The sequence below is a fragment of the Pezoporus wallicus genome, unplaced genomic scaffold (genome assembly GCF_028554395.1).
Source record: "Pezoporus wallicus isolate ANWC-B61680 ecotype Strahan unplaced genomic scaffold, APGP_CSIRO_Pwel_v1 contig_8805, whole genome shotgun sequence".
Lineage (NCBI taxonomy): Eukaryota > Metazoa > Chordata > Aves > Psittaciformes > Psittacidae > Pezoporus > Pezoporus wallicus.
Genome location: NW_026637668.1, coordinates 994,606 through 1,014,465, shown reverse-complemented (window position 1 = coordinate 1,014,465; position 19,860 = coordinate 994,606). Strand labels below are relative to the sequence as shown.

Genomic DNA, 19,860 nt, shown 5'->3' with positions numbered 1-19,860 from the left:
TCCTTATCTGGCTTGGAAAGGACTTGAGCATGAAGTCTTCTCTGATGGAAGACAACAGTGAAACACCATGGTTACCAGCTGAAGTGAGGTGCTTATGGAGGATGAAACTGCCAACCCCTCCACTGCCATCCTGGGAATTTCAGACTCCACTGGCCAGCTCTTGATTGTCAAAGTCTGCTTTTAAGAAGCCTTTTCCAATACCCAAATGAAAGACACCAGGTATAAAACACTATTAAAAGTTATCCAGCCCTACTTGGTAGGGATGGGGCCTGGAGCAACCTGCTCTAGGGAAAAGTGTCCCTGCCTGTGGCAGGGGGCTGGAACTGGGTGAGCTTTAAGGTCCCTTCCCACCCAAACCATATGTGCTCTACACTGACAATCAGAAAAGTTTCATGTCAGCATCTTCAGCAGTGGGAGTATTTTCCACTACTCTTTAAATAATGTTCAATGATTTCCAGTGACAGCACCATTGAATCTGAAATGTTTAAAATGATAATCAATACAAGCCCGTGGTGCAACACGTCACCCCCACCAGAACAAGGCATGGCCACTGAGCAATGCCTAATGCACTGGAAAGGACAAAAATACTGCAGATCACGCAGTGTAACAGCTAACTGCAAGAGTTAAGTATAAGTAAACTCAAATTAGTGAAAAGTAAACTGAAGTTAGTAAGTTTAAGTTAGTGGGAAGTAAGACCCAACACAGAGCCTATTTAATCTCTGGCTGTTCATCACAGTGGTTTCTATCACACAGCAGTGTAGAGGAGTTAGCGGAAATGAAGCAATCTTAGTTTAAAATATTCCAACACTCACGTTTTAATGGCTTTTATCATTGACTGAAGAAAACTTATTCATCAGGGAATTTTAAAGTTGCCCAATTTATATAAAGGCCAGTGTTACCTCAAATCCCTTTCCAGTTTTCACTTCCTACAGAAGAACACTTGTGCAAACCCACCCTGACTACCCATGAATGTATTTAGTTTTTCTTAGAAAAGCACATTACCCTTAAACTTGACCTAATCTCCACTTCCTCCTGCATGATGAACATCACTGATCTTTGATAAAGCTGCACACAAATACCAGTTTATTTCTGCAGGCAGCAACTGATCTGATTCCAGTGAATACATTGAGGGCAAGGGAATAATTTCTAGTGAAACTGAAAAATATACTGTTAGGTCACTGAAGACCATTGTATCCCAACCCACACCAACTCTCCCCACAGTAATGCCACAGCCTTCTACTCCCTGAGCCACAGCCAGCTTTGTGTCTGAGCAGAGGTGAACCATATCAGGTCTGATCACTTGGTTCTCACTTATTTGCTGATCCAGTAACTACAAAGAGGTATTTTGCATGCAGACAACCACAGCCACTGTGCCTTTGTCATTTAGAATGTAGAAATTAAAGTAATTTAAATATACCTCCTCTAAGAACAGCCTGAAAAGAAGATAAGGAAATGAAAATGCCTTGAATTTCTTAACAGCTCATTTTAAATGTGCTGCTGTTTGAATCCTGAAGCATCTTCAGTACTTAAAGAACTGAAACAATCTGAAAATGCATGATATATACGGCCAGGGAAGGATATGAACCACCCTTCTTGCACTGCAGCCACACCACCACATGTACACGGAAGGATTGCTTTACATTTCCAAGAGAAAGCACTTGCTGCACAGTTGACTCACAGGCTTTATTTACACTTGTCTACAGAATCATTTTGCCTTACATTTTGTCTAAGCCAAATGAAATCATCACTTCCCTTTGTCTGGTAGTCTATTTGCTAAATGTAAAAACTTCCATCTGTTAAGTACAGCAACAATTGTAATACAAAGCACAAGGAGAAAACCCAAAGGCTAACAACATCGCATCTAGCGGCTCCAATCTGTACAGTTTAGTAGTTGGACTGAAGTTGTCAGAGGCAGTTACAAGACTAACCTGCTCTTGTGCAACCTACACACACCTAGCACTGAAATTAGAAAAGAAAGCATTAAAGAAGAAACTGCAGAGCATTTTTTCTTCTGCAAAAAAGAGATTATCAAAATATCTCTACACCAAAACCATTTTGCTTCTACATCAGTCCAAAAGAAGTGTCTTAAAATAAAAGGAAGAAAAGGAAGAATCTGGTTTTTAAATGTTGCTCCGTTTGCTTCTATGCAGTTCACTTTAAAAAGCAGTGGTCAAAAAGGAGTTTGGAAGCTCTAGGACTCAAGTAAATGCAGATATATTGCTGTTTGCTCGCTTAAAAAGAAGAACTTTCCTTAACATACTTACCTTGTGATGGCACTGATGATACTTAAACCTTGCTTAACCAAACGGAGCTCAAGAGAGACCAAGTCTTAACATGGTATTGCTATCCAAATAGATTCAATGAAGCATTTTAAGCCATAAATTATGTTTAAGGGAAAAAGAATGACTGATGAAGAACACATTTAGGGTGTCAGCACTTTCTACAGAGTTTATTAATTCTCACTTTTAAATATAAATAAAATTCAGATACCTTAAAAATTTTAGTCAGCCCCAAATGAGTTTTACAGACGGCCTGCAGAAGCTTCACTTGATTCCAAGAAACTAGTTCCACATGCCTCCATCTCAAGAGTAGCTCCTAAAGTTATCCTTTTACAGGAGAGGATTGCTGCGTCCAGGGTTCATGTGGGTGACACCAGCACAGCCAGTACCCTCTGCAAAGGGCACGTTGCTGATGGCAGCAAATCATTCCTAGTGATAGGCACTGGCAGCTATGGGACACCAGCTTTGGAGAGGACAGTGCCCAATGTCTCAAACATCCTTGCTTGGAAGGAATGAGGTCTAATATGCTCTCTACAGAACCATCTGCTGCTCTGGGTATTTAATAACTACTGTGCAGTGAGCAGAGCTAAAGAGAGGGGAATCCACCTCTACTTCAACACAGAAAACCAAACAATAACTAGACCTAAGTACTCACTACTGTCATCCAGTGGGTAAGCCCAGCCCTACAGCTACACTAATCTTGTGTGGTCCCGTATGAACAAACTCAGGAGCTGGATGCAGAAAGCTTATGGGTTCTTCTGCATTCCTCAGATACTTCTTCTAATCGTCACATGAAGAGCAAAGTGAAGTTGGAATGTACCTGCTCTTACATGCAAGAAAGCCAGGAATTGAGTGAGAGAGTCAGAAACTGAGCAACTGAGTCTTGAAAAATAATAACTCCCCTCTTTACTCAAGTAATAAATCCTCACACCTCCTGTGAGGAGTTTATGGCTTAAAATGCTACCTCACGTTTTGTTTCATGAACAAAGCTGCAGGTTTCCAGAAAGCAAGGACAGACATGCACCTCTACTAGCAGATTTAGCACTTCTGACCAAGTAAGACACCAACTTCTTAAAAATGTCTCATGCACTGACTGGAATTTGTTTTTCCTGGGTTTTTTGTTTTTTTTTAAAGGTGAGCTTTAATACATTATTTCTTTTTAGAACTTGTACGGGAACCAGAATGGGAAGATCCAGATGATGATCTGCGGCGTCTGCAAGATATAAATGGAGAAAGCATGCAAAGAAATGAGTTGAAGTTAATTTTAGCACCCACTTTGAGTAGTCTGTATCCTACAATAGCTGGAAGCAAAATGTATCTGACAGGGGCCTTATAAGGATATAGAAATAAATTTAAACCACTTTAAGGTCATGAAAGTGAATTTAATGCTAGAAGTTTAATACTGAAAGTAGAATACAGCTTCTAAAGGCAATATTTACTTATGAAACTAAATCACTAATGTATACATTAATGCTTTCACACACTGAAAGATGGGGACCTAGGTCTTTCTATGGAACATGATTCTACCAGGAGGAAGTTTCATTGGGGAGAAGCAATTACAGAGGTTTTAACAAGAAGTAAAGAGTAGGGGAAGTGAGAAAACTACTTTAAATATCAGAATAACTAATCAGATTCAACTCCTTCCCAGTGAATCTCAAGTCCTTCAGAAAAAATAAATAAAAATCACACATTTAACTACACCCATTCTTATTCTACATAAACCCAAACCTTTCGGGTGACCGTGATCTCGATCGTCTTTTTTTGCGATCACCAGATGAAGAAGATCGAGAACGACTTCGCTTCTTGCTTCTCTCGGGGGAGGAGGAAGAACGAGAGCTCGAGTAAGATCTCTTTCTTGGGGTGGAAGACCCCCTGTAGGACCTGGAGCTGGATCTTTATTGATTAAGAAATAAATGAGATTTAATTCTGGTATAATATAGGGAGAACAAAGAAAGAAAGAACATAAAGAGACAGTTTTCACACTCACTACTCTAGCTGTGTCAGTGCTTTGTCAAAGAAACACGCGGATGCTGTAATACTTACTCCTGAGTTACCTGCCAATAAGCACTTCTAAAGCCAAAGTAGTATTCTTATTAAATTTTCCTAGTGGTTTTTTGCTATAGAGACCACCAGTAAATTGGAAACCTCTTTCCAGCATGCACCAGAATGATGCACGTGGATAAAGAGGGGATGGCAGACTCGGGTAGGAAGTAGCCTGTGTAAGGACCTTCCTCAGTACTTAAACTCAGATCAAAGTGGCTTGAAAACCACTGAGGTGATGCTGATTTAACAGTGATTCACCTCCTATTAAGAGGTTTGCAATGTTCATCTTACTACAACAGTAAGAACCCTCTTAAGGGGTATTTACAAATATCACAATAATTTGTGTAGAAAGTAAGAATTTTCACAACCAAAAGATTTTTAAAACCTCTTACAATACAGTAATTTTGGCATTAAAAAAACCTGTAAATGACCAGCTTCACTTACAAACACTCAAAAAATCACTCTTGTTATCTAAAAGAATTAAATGAGGAAAAGAAACCCACCTGTGGAAAAAGTGATAGAGCTGTAAAGTCCTAAGCTCTAATTCCAAATTTACATCAAAACACCTGAGTCTTTTTTTCAGTAAGATGGATAAAACATTTTACAAGCCCCAACAACACAGTGTATGTGGTTGGTAAAATATTTCCACTGTAAATCATAATAGTAGGGCAATTCTATTTCCACAAGCTCATACTTTGAGCACACTCCGCGGGTGCTGTACTGAGTCCCCGCAGCACCCATAGGGGCACAGCCACTCCTTTCGCTCCTCCCAGAAGCACAGACTCCATCTCACGCTGACCCTCACATAACCCTCAGCATGTTCTGCCACCAAAGGGTGCTGGCACCATCTGTGACTGATCTTCCTGTCACAAAACTTCCTTGTTTACAGTTTTAAGATTCTCTGGACACGTGGAGGTGGAACAGCTCCTCATGCCATGGCAAAAGGCAAGTCCTGCCAACAGGATGCCTGTGCAAGGACACCTCAAGGAAGTTCTGTGCTTTGTCACTCTTCTCCACACGAGTCAGTAACTGCAGCAAGCTCAAGGTCCTGTAGGCTTCTCACGTGATTTACTATCAACACTTTGATTCACTGATTTTTATATCCCACGTTATAAAGATAATGACAGTCCTACCTAGTGGAAGATGGATACACAGAATCCTAGACTGCTTTGCGTTTGGGTTGTGTTAGAAGGGAGCTTAAAGCTCATCCAGTTCCAGCCCTGCCACAGGCAGGGACACCTTCCACTAGAGCAGCTTGCTCCAAGCCCCTGTGTCCAACCTGGCCTTGAACACTGCCAGGGATGGGGCAGCCACAGCTTCCCTGGGCACCCTGTGCCAGCGCCTCAGCACCCTCACAGGGAAGAGCTTCTGCCTAAGAGCTCATCTCAGTCTCCCCTCTGGCAGGTTAAAGCCATTCCCCTTGTCCTGTCCCTACAGGTCCTTGTCCCAAGCGCCTCTCCAGTTTCCTGCAGCCCCTTTAGGCACTGGAGCTGCTCTAAGGTCTTCCCTTAAGAAGCCTTCTCTCCTTCAGGCTGACCCAGCCCAGCTCTCTCAGCCTGGCTCCAGAGCAGAGCTGCTCCAGCCCTCGCAGCATCTCCATGGCCTCCTCTGGACTCACTCAAGCAGTTAAATAACTTAAAATATACATTAATTAAGTTCTCACTAAACACAAACCCAGAATTATAGCGTATTTTCTAATGTCCTTCCACATCAAGTAGCCAAAGTCGAAAGAGTCAAACCAGCAGAAAATGCTGAAGCAGGTGAACATGCATTCAAATCCTTCTTCCTTCCAAGTGATGATCTCTGGCATTCACTCATCTAGCTTAGATTCAACTTAACCTCTTCAACCAAAACCTGGTATTCTCAAGAAACACACGTGTAGTGGGAAGCACCTCGTGCAGTGACCCCAAGGGTTCTGACCTCCAAGATACAAGAGAGTGAATGTGCTCTGACCAGCATAATTTTACGATGAAATCAACAAGCGGTTGGTTCTTCTGCCCTTTTTTCTCTCTGCAAGGAGAGAGTTCTACCTCATTCACCTTGATTTCGACCCACGAGATCTAGAGTGCTCCCTGGAACTGGAACGAGATCTTGATCTGGAACTGGAAGAACTTCTTGAATGGGACCTGAAACAACATGGAAGATTTTTTTTCCCCATGTCTGACTTGTATTTAGCAGAAAAGCTGCTGCTGTCAGCAGCAGAGACAACGCTGCATTGAGACAGTTTGGCATAGAGTCACTAAAGCAGTGACAATTTCCTCCTGCTCCCCCGGTACCACCACAGCACATTGTGAAACAGAAACTTTAACATAGTAAGATGGTGCAATTAAATTACAAAGTCAGCTTTTAGCTTACGTTTCCTAAAACAAAGCACAAACATTAAACAGAATTGCAGTTATTGGGCAAATGAAACAACTGCCCATCTATTAACTATTTCATTAAACCAATGCCTTGACTTTTAATGACATTTAAAACCAATGCCTTAACCTGCAGCCCACCACTCCTCTGAACAGCAGAGCAGGGCAAAGCATCAGGACTAACTATCCCGCATCTCCCCACATCAGTTTTCACAAGCATTTTGAAGCAGTTTCAAGTTTTCATCCAGATTTCCCCCTGCATTAACAATCAGCAGTAGTTAATTCTGGGTTCAAGTACAGACATTTCCAACACCCCTTATAACTTGTCAAAATGACTTCCCATTTTTTCATGCTGATGGATTTTCTTTAAAGCAGAAACCATAAGAGAGATGTAAAAACAGTAGTGGACTTGCACTGACATTGTAAAAAGAAGGTATTGCAATCAGACTGTAATAAACTTTAAGGAAAAAAATCTATTATACATGCAGTCATTATCTCCCTATTTATATTGTTACCACGTCTTTTTCATTTTCCTGTAAAACAGAAGCAGTATGAGCACATGCTACCTAGGAAATATATTTAAACCTTTTTAAAGAACACAAAGAAGTGTCCGCAAACGGCAGCTGACATTTCCAACTACTAATCTGTAGCTAGAAGCAAAAAGTTCAACAGGAAGTTAAATGATCCCCAGCAAATACCAGTTATTTCAGTTAACATTTGTGAATCAATGAGCAAACTCATGGCGAGATGAAGCTCTGTCTCCTTTGACCTTCCCACCCCTACACCTAAGAACTGCCCTCAAATGCAGCTCACACTGGGTCCATGCTGCCCTCAAACAGGACAGTGTACCCACTTTCTCATAGATCTTGCCCCCACCTTCCTTCGCAGAGGTGTCCCTGCCCATGGAAGGGGGGTTGGAACTAGATTATCACAAGGTCCTTTCCAACCCAAACTATTCTATAATGATTCTATGATGATTCTGTGATGAAATTGCTTACAGTGGCCAGCTTCATCACCCTCATTCAGGCTGCTCCTCCTCAGAGCTACAGGACATTTGAAGAATGCGGTGTCTCACAGTATGGACTATGAAGAGCTTAATTTGTCACAGAAGTAGCAGAACAGAAAAAAGCATGACAGCAATGGCAGGGGAAAGACAACAGAGACAGTGGCCGACACCTGGTTAGTCTGAAGGGCTGAAGAGTTTGGGCAATGGCCACCGCAGGGAGAGCAGAGTGGTGCAGTTACAGAGCTAAGAAGGTTAGAAGAAACTTGAACTTTACGTGTATGAACTTTATATATAACCCTATACTGATTTGAGGTCTTAAATCTACCAGTATCATCCTCGTATTAGTTGTAAGGCAGCTAAAAAGCTACAATATGATTTACATCACCCAACTGCACAACATTTATTGAATTGTTCATATATTACTGAATTTAAAAATAATAATGTGAGATCTTCAATCGGCCCCATACGCTTTTGTAGTGGTCCCATGACCAATATAAACCTTCAGTGTTCTTCTGACAGTGCTGCCACTGTACTTAAAGCTGTGTCTCCTGCCAAGTTCAAGTTCCTTGTCGTTATTTTCAGGCTATTTTCCATTCTGTCCTTTCCCTGAATCTGCCTTTACTGCATCATCACTGCCCTCTTCTGCCTCCTCCCACTCTAACCACAGCACCCTCTGCCTCTGTTAAACAGCTCTACTCAACACTGCTAAAAACCAAAGTTCACCCATTGACTCACAAAATGCCAACAAGCCTAAAAACAAAATTGAAAATACGTTACATTTTAACATATTTGCAGGATTCAATTGAAATATCAACTTAAATTTGCTAAAACAAGCAGCAAGACACAGGAAACCTCTGTCATGAGAAGCCACAGAAGGTCAGAAGAGAACATTATCTACCTGCGTAAATTCTGTACATGAAATCATTAACATTATTAAACTAAAATTGTAAGGCAATCAAGAAAAAAAAAAAGTAAAAAAAGAAGTTAGATACTGACATTTTGCCTGGCGTTACCCTTGACCTGTACCCGTTTACCTGGACCTAGACCTTGAGCTTGAATGAGAGGATGAGCGTGATGAAGACCGCGAGTGGGAAGACCGAGACTTAGAGCGACTGCGCCTATTGGATTTCTTTTTCTTATTAGTGTCCTCTTCCTCACTGGCATCAAGATTATATTTTGAGAGGTCAGCATCATCTTCATCCTCATCCTGAAAAAATGCAGATCCACAAAAATACTTCAGAAACACTTGGATTGTTTTCTCCAGTTATTGTTTTTTGCCTATTCTGGGGTTCATTTTGTGGCTCTCAACCTCTGAAATACTGCTGGTAGTGCATGTCCTCAGATCCAAGTATTTTAAGAGTAAGGAGTGACTGAAATAATTATTTCAAAGCAAACTAATATAAAGCCTGGAAAAACTCCATCTGAAGTCCCATTTCTGTTATTTAATGAAGCTAATGAGAGCACAGACATTCATTTTGCCAGTTACTTTAACTGAGTGCCTGGAAGAATCTGCAGATGCAAAATCTAGAGCCAAAGCACAATTCTGCAGACACATGTGTCATGGGCAGGACCTGGTGACTGCTGTGTAAATAATAAGCACATATGCAGGTCTCTGCAGGACTACCGTGCAGAGATGTGGACAATCCACTATGTGATCATGTATTTCTGAAAAGATGGAAAAACTCACTTTATTCCGTTTATAAAACAGAAATTGGACATGGTTTTAAAAGGCGAAGGGTAAAACTCAACAATATTCCCTTTATATGGTGTCCATAGACAAAGGTTCCAAACACGGATCTCGTAACTATTGATTCTGATCTCAGGTAAGTTTTAAAATCACGTATCTGTGACTGCAGGTATTTAGAACAAAACAGCTTGTGCACATTACTTCACAGAAGCTGTAGCACTATTATTCAATAGCTGCTCCTCCACATTGCTCGAAAGGCAGCTAAAGGACAAACCAAACCCTACCCACTACTACTACACAGCACTATAGTAATGATTAAAGAATGATAAAAACTCCAAACATGTTACCTCATCCAATTTATATTTGGAGAGATCTTCATCCTCATCCTCCTCATCTTCCCCTTCAGACTCCTTATCTTCTACTTCCTTCAGGATAGATGCAGGACCAACTGGCTTCCCTCTGTACTTTTTCTTTTTGCGTCCAAACTAAGAAATGTTATTTCATTAGAATATGATAGAATCAAAAGTAATTTAAATTAAAACCTGTATTTTTTTATAAGTACACATAAATTTCACATAAGATATTGCTCAAAGGGAAAGAGAAGTACCATAAAACATCAGTTAGCAACAAGAACATTTCTGAAGAGATGCTTGTCTTGGGTACAGTTAGTGCCCAAAGGCAAGCTGGATGAAAATCTGAATTTAACAAGAGTATTTTATATTTGTGTCTATGGGTTATCTTTATTAAACAACATTGAACATCTGGCTGAAAGCAACACCCATGACCCTGGAGCCACCTCTTGAAGAAGTTTAACAAACTCAGCTCGTACCAGTTTAATTTTAATTCATTTTTACTTTTTACCCACAAAAGACAAAACAGATACATCTACCTTCAGTTCGAAACTCTCACACTTGAGCATTTGGCAGAGAGCTGTATCACAACATATTCTTGATCAGCACTCTTCTAAGGAAACCAAATGCAAACATATCCTAAACACGCACATCACACAGTACCTGTGCCTCCAGAGCAGCACATGCACCCAGTCTTACCTCATCATACTCCCCATCTGATTCCTCACGCTCTATATATTCAACATTCTCTCGTTCATTAAATCCTCCTCCGTACCCTTGAAAAAGGGGGAAAACAAGACAAATCTCTCAATCTGCACCAAATTCAGCTACAAGAAGCATAAAGTTTATTCTAAACTTTCACAGAGGCTCAGGAAGCCTTCAGTGGTTTATAAATATGTGCCTCAATAATGTAACAGGATCTCAAGAGGAACATGAATTGTTCCTACACACATTTATTAAACAGAAACCTAATTGAGCAAATGGATTAAAACACAATACAGAAGCTAGAGAGCTTAAAACAGTGGGAAACAAAAACATAAAAGAAATGTCAGGATTATTGCTGTGCTTCCCGGAAGAGCTGTGGTGGGGCTGTGGTGCCTGACAGCTGCCCTGTGTGGATGCACACAGGCATGTACCCAAGGGGCTAGAACAAAGGCTACTGTACTCCAAGACTGAAATCCCACCTTAGGGAGCAAGCAGCCAGTAGCCAACTCAGGAAAGCAGTGAACAAAACACAAGGTGGGAACACACTGCTCAACTGCTTCCCTTGGCTTCAGCCAGGTCACACATGCATGCAGCCCCTGGGTATCACAATTCTTTTGGACATGCACTCAGATATAGCTCCTCAGGGAGCCACAGCAATGAAAGGATCTTGCAGGCGCATGGAATTGTATGAATGCCAAGATTTGCCTTAGGAACCTCTCTGTTCCTTTGTCTAACGTGAGAGGAACACCTGAAGGGATCGTTTTTGTTTCAGCTGCCTCTGTAACTGACCCCAAGTGTATGCAACGTGCTGGGTGTCCTGCACGTGACTGGCAACGTCTAAGGGACACCAGAACGTGGAACAATAATGAAATAGTAAAAATACTCAATTATATGAAATATATTAAATCCAATTAAATATTCTTAATATTCTTTCAGTATTAGATGCAAGTATTAAAAAATATTCTTTTGAATTATAAACTGTGTGCTCTTCTTCATGCTTCTTTATATATAGAATCATAGAATAGTTAGGGCTGGAAAGGACCTTAAGATCATCTAGTTCCAACCCCCCTGCCATGGGCAGGGACATGACACACAAAACCATGTCACCCAAGTGCATATGCATTATTGTCACACCCCATGCATTAGCTTCTCAGCCTGATCCCATTTGCAGCAGCACCAGTACAAATGCAGGACTGCAGTGTAAGGAGATCCTCTGGTCTAGTTACCACTGGGCTCATTATTAATGCAGGAGGAACTCAGAATGTGTCCAAGCGTGACCAAACCTAAACCTCATTAAGAGGTGACAGTCTGACCTACACAACCTTCAAACCCTGTTCTGGGGGATGCTGAGGCCTCCAGCAATGGACATTGTGCATACACTGGGCCTTCTGGAGTTGAACGCAGATTGTATTACTCCTTCCAAACATCTTAGTAACAAAATCAAATATAGGGGCAGTTTAATCTGTTGACTTTCCATATGAAACAATCATATAGTTAACACACCACTAAAAGTAATCAAATCTAAGAACCTACTTATATTATAAGTCCAAGACTTATTTACATATGGAAATTCATCCAACTTTCATACAATCACAGACTGGTTTCTGTTGGAATGGAGCTTAAAGCTCTTCCAGTTCCAACCCCTGCCACAGGCAGGGACACCTTCCACCAGAGCAGGTTGCTCCAAGCCCCTGTGTCCAACCTGGCCTTGGACACTGCCAGGGATGGGGCAGCCACAGCTTCTCTGGGCACCCTGTGCCAGCGCCTCAGCACCCTCCCAGGGAAGAGCTTCTGCCTAAGAGCTCATCTCAGTCTCCCCTCGGGCAGGTTAAAGCCATTCCCCTTGGCCTGTCCCTACATCCCTTGTCCAAAGCCCCTCTCCAGGTTTCCTGTAGCCCCTTTAGGCACTGGGAACTGCTCTAAGGTCTCCCCTTCAGGAGCCTTATCTTCTCCAGGCTGAACCAGCCCAGCTCTCTCAGCCTGTCAACTTTGCTGGTTCTGCTGTGAAAACACCACCTTTAATTAAATTACACTGAAATTTATAAAAGGAAGTCCTCTTACAGCAATTTGAGTAGTTTAAAACCACACACATCTTACCTGTCCTTTCCTCCAATTTTGCGTACTTTGGAGTATTACACATATTGCATTCTGATCTTCTGGCCCAGTTCACGTTACCACATCTTCAGAGGCAAAAAGAATGAAACAAAAATAAGAAACATTTTATTTCAAATCAAAAAGCTTAAGTGCTGAGGCAACACTTAGAATAAATCATAGAATCAGAGAGTGGTTTGTGTTGGAAGGGACCTTAAACCTCATCCAGTTCTAACCCCCTGCACAGGCAGGGGCACCTTCCACTAGAGCAGCTTGCTCCAAGCCCCGTCCAACTTAGCCTTCAAAATAAGAACTATTACAAAAATGTATTTGTCAAGTTTTAGCAGTGATCTGGTAAATCTCCATGGCAACAGTCCTCATAACATAATTGCTTGAGAGAGTCGCTGGGTATTTCACAGGAATGAGGATGACGGGAAAGTGACCATACTGGAGAAGTGAAGGGGAAAGAAAAGGCACATGGCCAAGTTTACAGGGGTAGCTGCACAAAAAGTGTTAAGACCCCTCACTGCTCTCCACTAGTGGCATTCATGGTTTAGAGGGGTTAATGAAGAAGGTACCATGGGTATAATCTTATCAGCAGTCATCGTCCCTCACCGCTGCAGTTACCTGCTTCTGCATTCCTATCTTATGACCTCCTAGAAGGCCACTCAGGCTTCCTCCATTTGTAATGCTACCCTCAAGCACTGCTCAGCCCCAGAGAGAAGAGGAGAAAGTCTGTAAGACCCAACCTAACTATAAACTTGGAGAGACACAGCAATCCTGAAGGCATCAAGCAGATCCTCTCAGATACTGGGGTCCACAGCATTGCCCAGGGAACGTGCTGCTGTAGGACAGTGCCACTGGAAATCCATCAGACTGAAAACAGCTCAATGCCAACACGAAAAAAGAACAGAATTCCAGGTTTCACTGCTCAGACAGCTCAAACAGCAAAGCCTGAAATCCTTCAAGTGCTCCTTTCAAAAATCCAAGTGTTTTATTAAAGCAGACCTTTTCTAATTGAGGTCTTAACATTCCCAACTGATGCCTTGGAGAAATACCTGAGGATTTAACCATGGGCTAAACTTGACTCATTACGTGTTTAGCGAATGTTAACAAAATATCACGCTGCAGTGTGGGTGTTACTTCCATCCACATGTTATCTTCCAAACTTGAGAAGTGTCCAGCTTATCAGAGAAAAACATGAACTTTTACCTACCTATCTTATTTTTAACCTTTTCCCAGCCATGTTAAATAAGCTGCTCTCCAGCAAGCAAAACTGAATGCTAGCCTCACATCCGAACACTATGAGTGGAACCTGTGTGAGTTTTGACCATTCTTCCTCAACTGTACAAGTAAATGTACAGTGACACAATTAAGAACCAGGCTGTTTGAGGTGTTGTGTGGCGCTACAAGAACACTGCACTCTGTAAGAGGCCGTACGTTTTACACTGCCAGTCGTTAGCACTGAAGAGCCCACGACTCTTTTCAGCAAGTGTCTTCCCTATTTCAGTCCCTCCAGCTTTCATCATTTTGGCTTCTGTCGTTTTTTCTGGAAAAGAAAAACAAAGACACAAAGAACAAACAGCTCTCAAACATCTTGCTTCATGAATATATTATTTTTAAATGGATTTAATACTATTTTTAAATGGCAGAAAGAGATGAGGAGACAAAGATCACAGAGTCCCATTCTGGTTTGTCTTGGAAAGGAGCTTAAAGCTCATCCAGTGCCAACCCCTGCCATGGGCAGGGGCACCTTCCACCAGAACAGGTTGCTCCAAGCCCCTGTGTCCAACCTGGCCTTGAACACTGCCAGGGATGGGGCAGCCACAGCTTCTCTGGGCACCCTGTGCCAGCGCCTCAGCACCCTCACAGGGAAGAGCTTCTGCCTAAGAGCTCATCTCAATCTCCCGTCTGGCAGCTGAGACACTCACCTCTTCCACATCTGTTACAGTTGGTTCTTCTCGCAAAGTTTACATTCCCGCACCTGAAAACAAAAGCGGAGCGAGAACGAAGACGCTGGTTAACGCTGGAAAATGCACTCACGCGAGACTTAGAAGAAAACCACCTTTATATTTCCAGCTGAATTGGTTCCAAATCAGAACACGAATTTCCCCAGGCCCTGCGCGCCCCGTGATGCCGGAGCTGTGCAGCTCTGCAAGGGGGGAAACTGACTCGGACCGCGCCAGGCCGGCGGGAGGAGGCAGCCCCGGGGGACCCGGCGGCCGCGGCTCCCCGGGCCGGTGCTGCCCCGGTGGCGGGCGCTGTGCTGCGGCGGGCGCTGCCCCCGTCCCGTCCCGTCCCGTCCCGCCCCGTCCCCGCTCACTTCTTGTCGGGGCAGATCCAGTCCCCGTCGCTCACGCGGAAATTCTTGGTCGACATCTTGGGCCCCACCGAGCCGAGCGCCCAGCACCGCGCCAGAGGACCAGGGCCCTGCGCGGGCCGGGCTGCCCCCCGCGCCTGCGCCCTGCTGCCGCCCGCACGGATTCTGCTCAGGCAGCGGCCCGGGCGCCTCAGCGCGGCCGGCGGGAAGAGCGGACCGAAGGAAGCGCGCCCCCCAGCGGGGAGGAGGGCTGCTGCGGAGGCGCGCATGCGCAGTGCGCTCGGCAGCCGTGGCGGGATTGCGCTGAGGGGAGAGGGGCGACGCGGAGCTGGAAGCCGCGCTGTGAGGCGGGGAGCCGGTCCCCGGCAGCCCGAAAGCGTGAAAACCAACACTACAGAGCTCCCTTATTCATGGCAGGTGCCTGTCCTGCGGCTGTTGCTGTGGCGTTTGTCACCACAAAGTCCCAGCTGGGACAGAAGTGCCCGAGCTCCTGCGTGTAGACCTTCGCTAGAAGAAAATACATCAACTGTTGATGCATAATGAAAGATGAATGAAATAAGGCTTCATTTTCAGAGAAGAGAGAGCACACAACGTTCAGACTGGTTTCTCAGTGTGATTGCACTGAAGTGGCCACAAGAACATACAGAGTGCTTTAAACAAGAATAAGACTCTAATGTTAGAGTGTTCAAGAAAATCCGTGATTTTAAAGATGGGTTTTACTATCATGCAAAGACCATCCTGTGGTTTGTGGGGGGTTCACTTCGGCACAGGGGCAAATGCTTCCATGTCCTGTGTGTGGCTGCTCGGTCCTTTTGCTTTCCCTTTGTACTGGTGAGGAGCTGGTGGGATCTGCACACCTAGTCTGACCAGCGTTACCTCATTAAACACATGCAGTGTGCTGATTTAGAGCAAATGTGACATTCCTGGCAGTTTTTATCCCCTTTCCGTGCTGTGGCCACATCCTGTGGAAAAATGATCTGGAATTCGGTTACGTGCCTGGTTCTTATCACATCCACTGTACGGGTCGTGAGGGAAGATGACAGTGTTACTGCTATTTATTTAGAAAAGTGTAAACCAGCGTGACTGCGCTGGAAAAACGTGTTGGGGCATCTGGTTATGTACGAACCCCAGCTCCCAACATGTGTGCTCCTGAGCAGGAAGCACTACACCTGCATTGGCCTGCAGCTGGAGAAGGCCCCAGACAAAGGGGAATCGAGAGCAAGGGCTGTGAAAAAAAAAACTTGCTTTTCTCCACTTGCCTTTTCTCTTTCTGGAATTCAAGAACAAGCAGAAAGGACAAGGTGAAAAGAAGATGGCCGCAGGGCAGAGCCTGTACCACAGCAGGGGTCCTGCACTGTTTGGGTGCACAGCCTGTGTGTGGCGCAGCGCTTCACGGGCAGCAGTGCCAAATGTGAAACCGCGAGCAGCAGTTTCTGCCCCAAACGACGTTCCTTTGTGGCACTGGATAATCGGACTAAGCTCAAATGAGAGAGCAGAGTCTTAGCGCTGTGGTAAAATGGCAGCAAATCTCCCATTAGACACCCCCCCTCCCAGCCCCAGTCCTGACCCAGCTCTGGTGCAGCAGCACAAGAGGGACGTGGAGCTGTTGGAGCGAGGCCAGAGGAGGCCATGGAGATGCTGCGAGGGCTGGAGCAGCTCTGCTCTGGAGCCAGGCTGAGAGAGCTGGGCTGGGGCAGCCTGGAGAAGAGAAGGCTCCTGAAGGGGAGACCTGAGAGCAGCTCCAGTGCCTGAAGGCGCCTGTAGGGACAGGACAAGGGGAACGTTTTTAACCTGACAGAGGGCTTTAAACTACCAGAGCCTTCTGTCAGTGCCGATCCTCAAAATGAAGTAGAAAAGAGCTTGAAAAAGCCGGTGAATCCAGCGGCAGCACAGAGTGCCTGGGAGGATGCCCTTCCTCCACGGCATGGTGTTTGTCTGTACAGCAGGTGGCACTTTAGGAACACGCATTCTTCGGGTGGCGTTGCTATCAGAGATTAAACCCCTGGTTTTTTATGGAATTCGGTGGGGATATTTTAAATAACAACGTATTGATAACTCTATTAAAAAAAAAAAAAAAAGAAAAAAGCTTCCCGGCTACCAGCTGCAGCTGGCACAGGGAATGGAATGCAGGGTTATCCTTGGGTTGCACCTGATACGGAACATGAAGTTGGCAGGGAGCATTGAGATTATTTTGATACTTGTTTTCTGCCAAAGGAACCTCCCCAGAGGAGTCCTCGGCCAGGCACCTGCAGCCACGGGCCTGATGTGGTCAGTGGGACCTTTCCCAGTCTGTGCAGTTTCTGTAGTGTCCTTGGACCAATTTACTTATTTAAAAAAAAAAAAAAAAAAAAAGGCTGAAAAGCCAGCTGAAGACTGAAAAAAAAAAAAAAAAAATCTATCAATTTATGAATAAAAGCAAGGCAGCAAGGCCCAAGTGGGCAAGATCTCCTGCAGCCTGGAGAGATACGACCAGGCACAATCCGCTGTTCAGCTCAGTGCCTAGAGAGAATATTCCCTTATTTAATAACCAGTTTTACTTAAAGATTTTTGATATGTTGACCATTTTCTGTGTTTCTTATACAAAGTTTCATTTAAACTCGCTGTTTCACGGTAGCTTCTGACAGATTTTATTGGATTCCTGTTTCTATCTCAACACATTTTGGCTTCAAATGTGGGTGAGGAGTTGATAATAACCAAGTAAATGAGAAATACATCAACCATCATTTTAGCATAATGAAACCCAACAGCTGAAAATGAAAAAATGTACAGAAAACTGTTTAATTGGCCTCTCTCTAGACAGCCAATTCCTACCAACAAGCCCTGAAAATCAGTTTTCCTCAAGAAAGACTAAATGGTACAAGGGCCAGCAGGATCAAAGGCAGGCAATTAACTGGAGGCTGCCTGTGCTTCGCAGCTCTTCCCTTCTGCTTTCAAGCCCTTTCCCAGTATGCTGTCTGCATGCCATGCTCTTTATTAAGCAACTTGGGGCACCCAGGTTTTTAAGCATCACTTTAAAGCACTTAATACACTGTTGATGCTTCCCAAGACATCATAATAACAATAATTTCAGATCCATGAGTTGAAAGAGTGCAATGTGTTTCTATCAGGTGAAATCTAACTATTATGAAAAGCCATTTCTGTTGTAACTGAACACACACTAAATTATACAGCGAAGCAGCGTTTGGCTGTTCAGTTTTCAAAGCGCATCACAACCTGACAGGTACTTGTTTAAAGAAGAAGGAGTGAAAACCCGGTGCCTGTGCTAGAAAGTGCCGGTGCTGTAAACCACCCCAGGCTCGTGCGATGGGACACCGGAGCTGCTGTGCTGCAGCAGCCCTTTGAGGGTGCCCCGCAGCGTTTGCAGGGCTGGTTTTCCAAAGGCCCTTTCCGTTTCCAAGTGTGGCAGGAGTTGGGCACTAGAGGTTTTCAAGGGAGTGATGGCTGCAGGTGTGGCAGGGGCACCATGAAGGGTCTCAGTCAGCAGGAGGGGAAGAGGGGCGGCCATGAGGGGTGAGGGGTGTTTGTGATGGGAGATCATGAGGGGAGAGGAGGGGCGGCCATGAGAGAAGACCATGAGGGGAAGGGAGGGGCGGCCATGAGGGAAGATCATGAGGGGAGGGGAGAGGTAGCCATGAAGGAAGATCATGAGGGGAAAGGAGGGGTGGCCATGATGGAAGGTAATGAGGGGAGGGCAGGGGTGGTCATGAGGGAAGATCATGAAGGGAGAGGAGGGGCAGCCATAAGAGAAGAACAGGAGGGGAGGGGAGGGGTGGCCATGGTGGAAGGTCATGAGGGGAGGCCATGAGGGGAGAGGAGATGCAGCCATGAAGGAAGATCATGAGGAGAGAGGAGGGGTGGCCATGATGAAAGATCATGAAGGGAGAGGAGGGGCAACCATGATGAAAGATCATGAGGGGAGAGGGGGCACGGCCCTGAGAAAAGATCATGAGGGGAAAGGAGGGGCAGCCATGATGAAAGCTCATAAGAGGAGGGGAGGGCCTGCCATAATGAAAGATCATGATGAGGGAGGAGGGGTGGCCATGAGGGAAGATCATGAGGGGAGAGGAGGGGTAACCATGATGAAAGATCATGAGAGCAAAGGAGAGGCGGCCATGATGGAAGATCATGAGGGAAGCGGAGGGGTGGCTGTGAGGGAAGATCATGAGGGGAGGGGAGGGGCAGGCATGAGAGGAAATCATGAAGGGAGAGGCGGGGCGGCCATGAGGGATGATCATGAGGGGAGAGGGAGGGCGGTCATGATGAAAGATCATGAGGGGAGAGGGAGGGCGGCCATGAGAGACTATCATGAGGGGAGGGGAGGGGCAGCCATGAGGGGAGATCATGAAGGGAGAGGAGGGGCGGCCATGAGAGAAGACTATGAGGGGAGGGGAGGGGCGGCCATGAGGGAAGATCATGAGGGGAGAGGAGGGGCAACCATGATGAAAGATCATGAGAGCAAAGGAGAGGCGGCCATGATGGAAGATCATGAGGGAAGCAGAGGGGTGGCTGTGAGGGAAGATCATGAGGGGAGGGGAGGGGTGGGCATGAGAGGAAATCATGAAGGGAGAGGAGGGGCGGCCATGAGGGATGATCATGAGGGGAGAGGGAGGGCGGCCATGACGAAAGATCATGAGGGGAGAGGGAGGGCGGCCATGAGAGACTATCATGAGGGGAGGGGAGGGGCAGCCATGAGGGGAGATCATGAAGGGAAGGAAAGGGCAGCCATGAGGGAAGATAATGAGGGGAGAGGAGGGGTGGCCATGAGAGAAGACCATGAGGGGAAGGGAGGGGCGGCCATGAGGGAAGATCATGAGGGGAGGGGAGAGGTAGCCATGAAGGAAGATCATGAGGGGAAAGGAGGGGTGGCCATGATGGAAGGTAATGAGGGGAGGGCAGGGGTGGTCATGAGGGAAGATCATGAAGGGAGAGGAGGGGCAGCCATAAGAGAAGAACAGGAGGGGAGGGGTGGCCATGGTGGAAGGTCATGAGGGGAGGCCATGAGGGGAGAGGAGATGCAGCCAT

General features: G+C 45.2%; 1 protein-coding gene across 1 annotated transcript; it reads right to left on the bottom strand.

Annotated features, from left to right (window-relative positions):
• Positions 1-1,664: 1,664 nt before the first annotated feature.
• ZRANB2 (zinc finger RANBP2-type containing 2) lies at positions 1,665-15,010 on the bottom strand. The gene is made up of 10 exons (XM_057407173.1): positions 14,842-15,010; positions 14,450-14,502; positions 13,959-14,067; positions 12,525-12,607; positions 10,422-10,498; positions 9,720-9,857; positions 8,720-8,892; positions 6,362-6,448; positions 4,008-4,172; positions 1,665-3,492 (listed from the first exon to the last, which is right to left on the bottom strand). The coding sequence occupies exons 1-10, from the start codon at positions 14,895-14,897 to the stop codon at positions 3,429-3,431; spliced, it is 1,005 nt and encodes a 334-aa protein (XP_057263156.1). The 5' UTR covers positions 14,898-15,010; the 3' UTR covers positions 1,665-3,428.
• Positions 15,011-19,860: the final 4,850 nt, after the last annotated feature.

Bases quoted from the DNA above. Each gene is read 5' to 3' on its own strand.
- ZRANB2 (XM_057407173.1), bottom strand. From the start codon at position 14,897: ATGTCGACCAAGAATTTCCGCGTGAGCGACGGGGACTGGATCTGCCCC. The intron at 6,449-8,719 runs GTAAACGGGTAC...ATGTTGTTTCAG, and splicing joins AGCTCAAGGTCTAGGTCCAG to GTCCCATTCAAGAAGTTCTT. The intron at 3,493-4,007 runs GTTTGGGTTTAT...TATATCTTGCAG, and splicing joins AGATCACGGTCACCCGAAAG to ACGCCGCAGATCATCATCTG.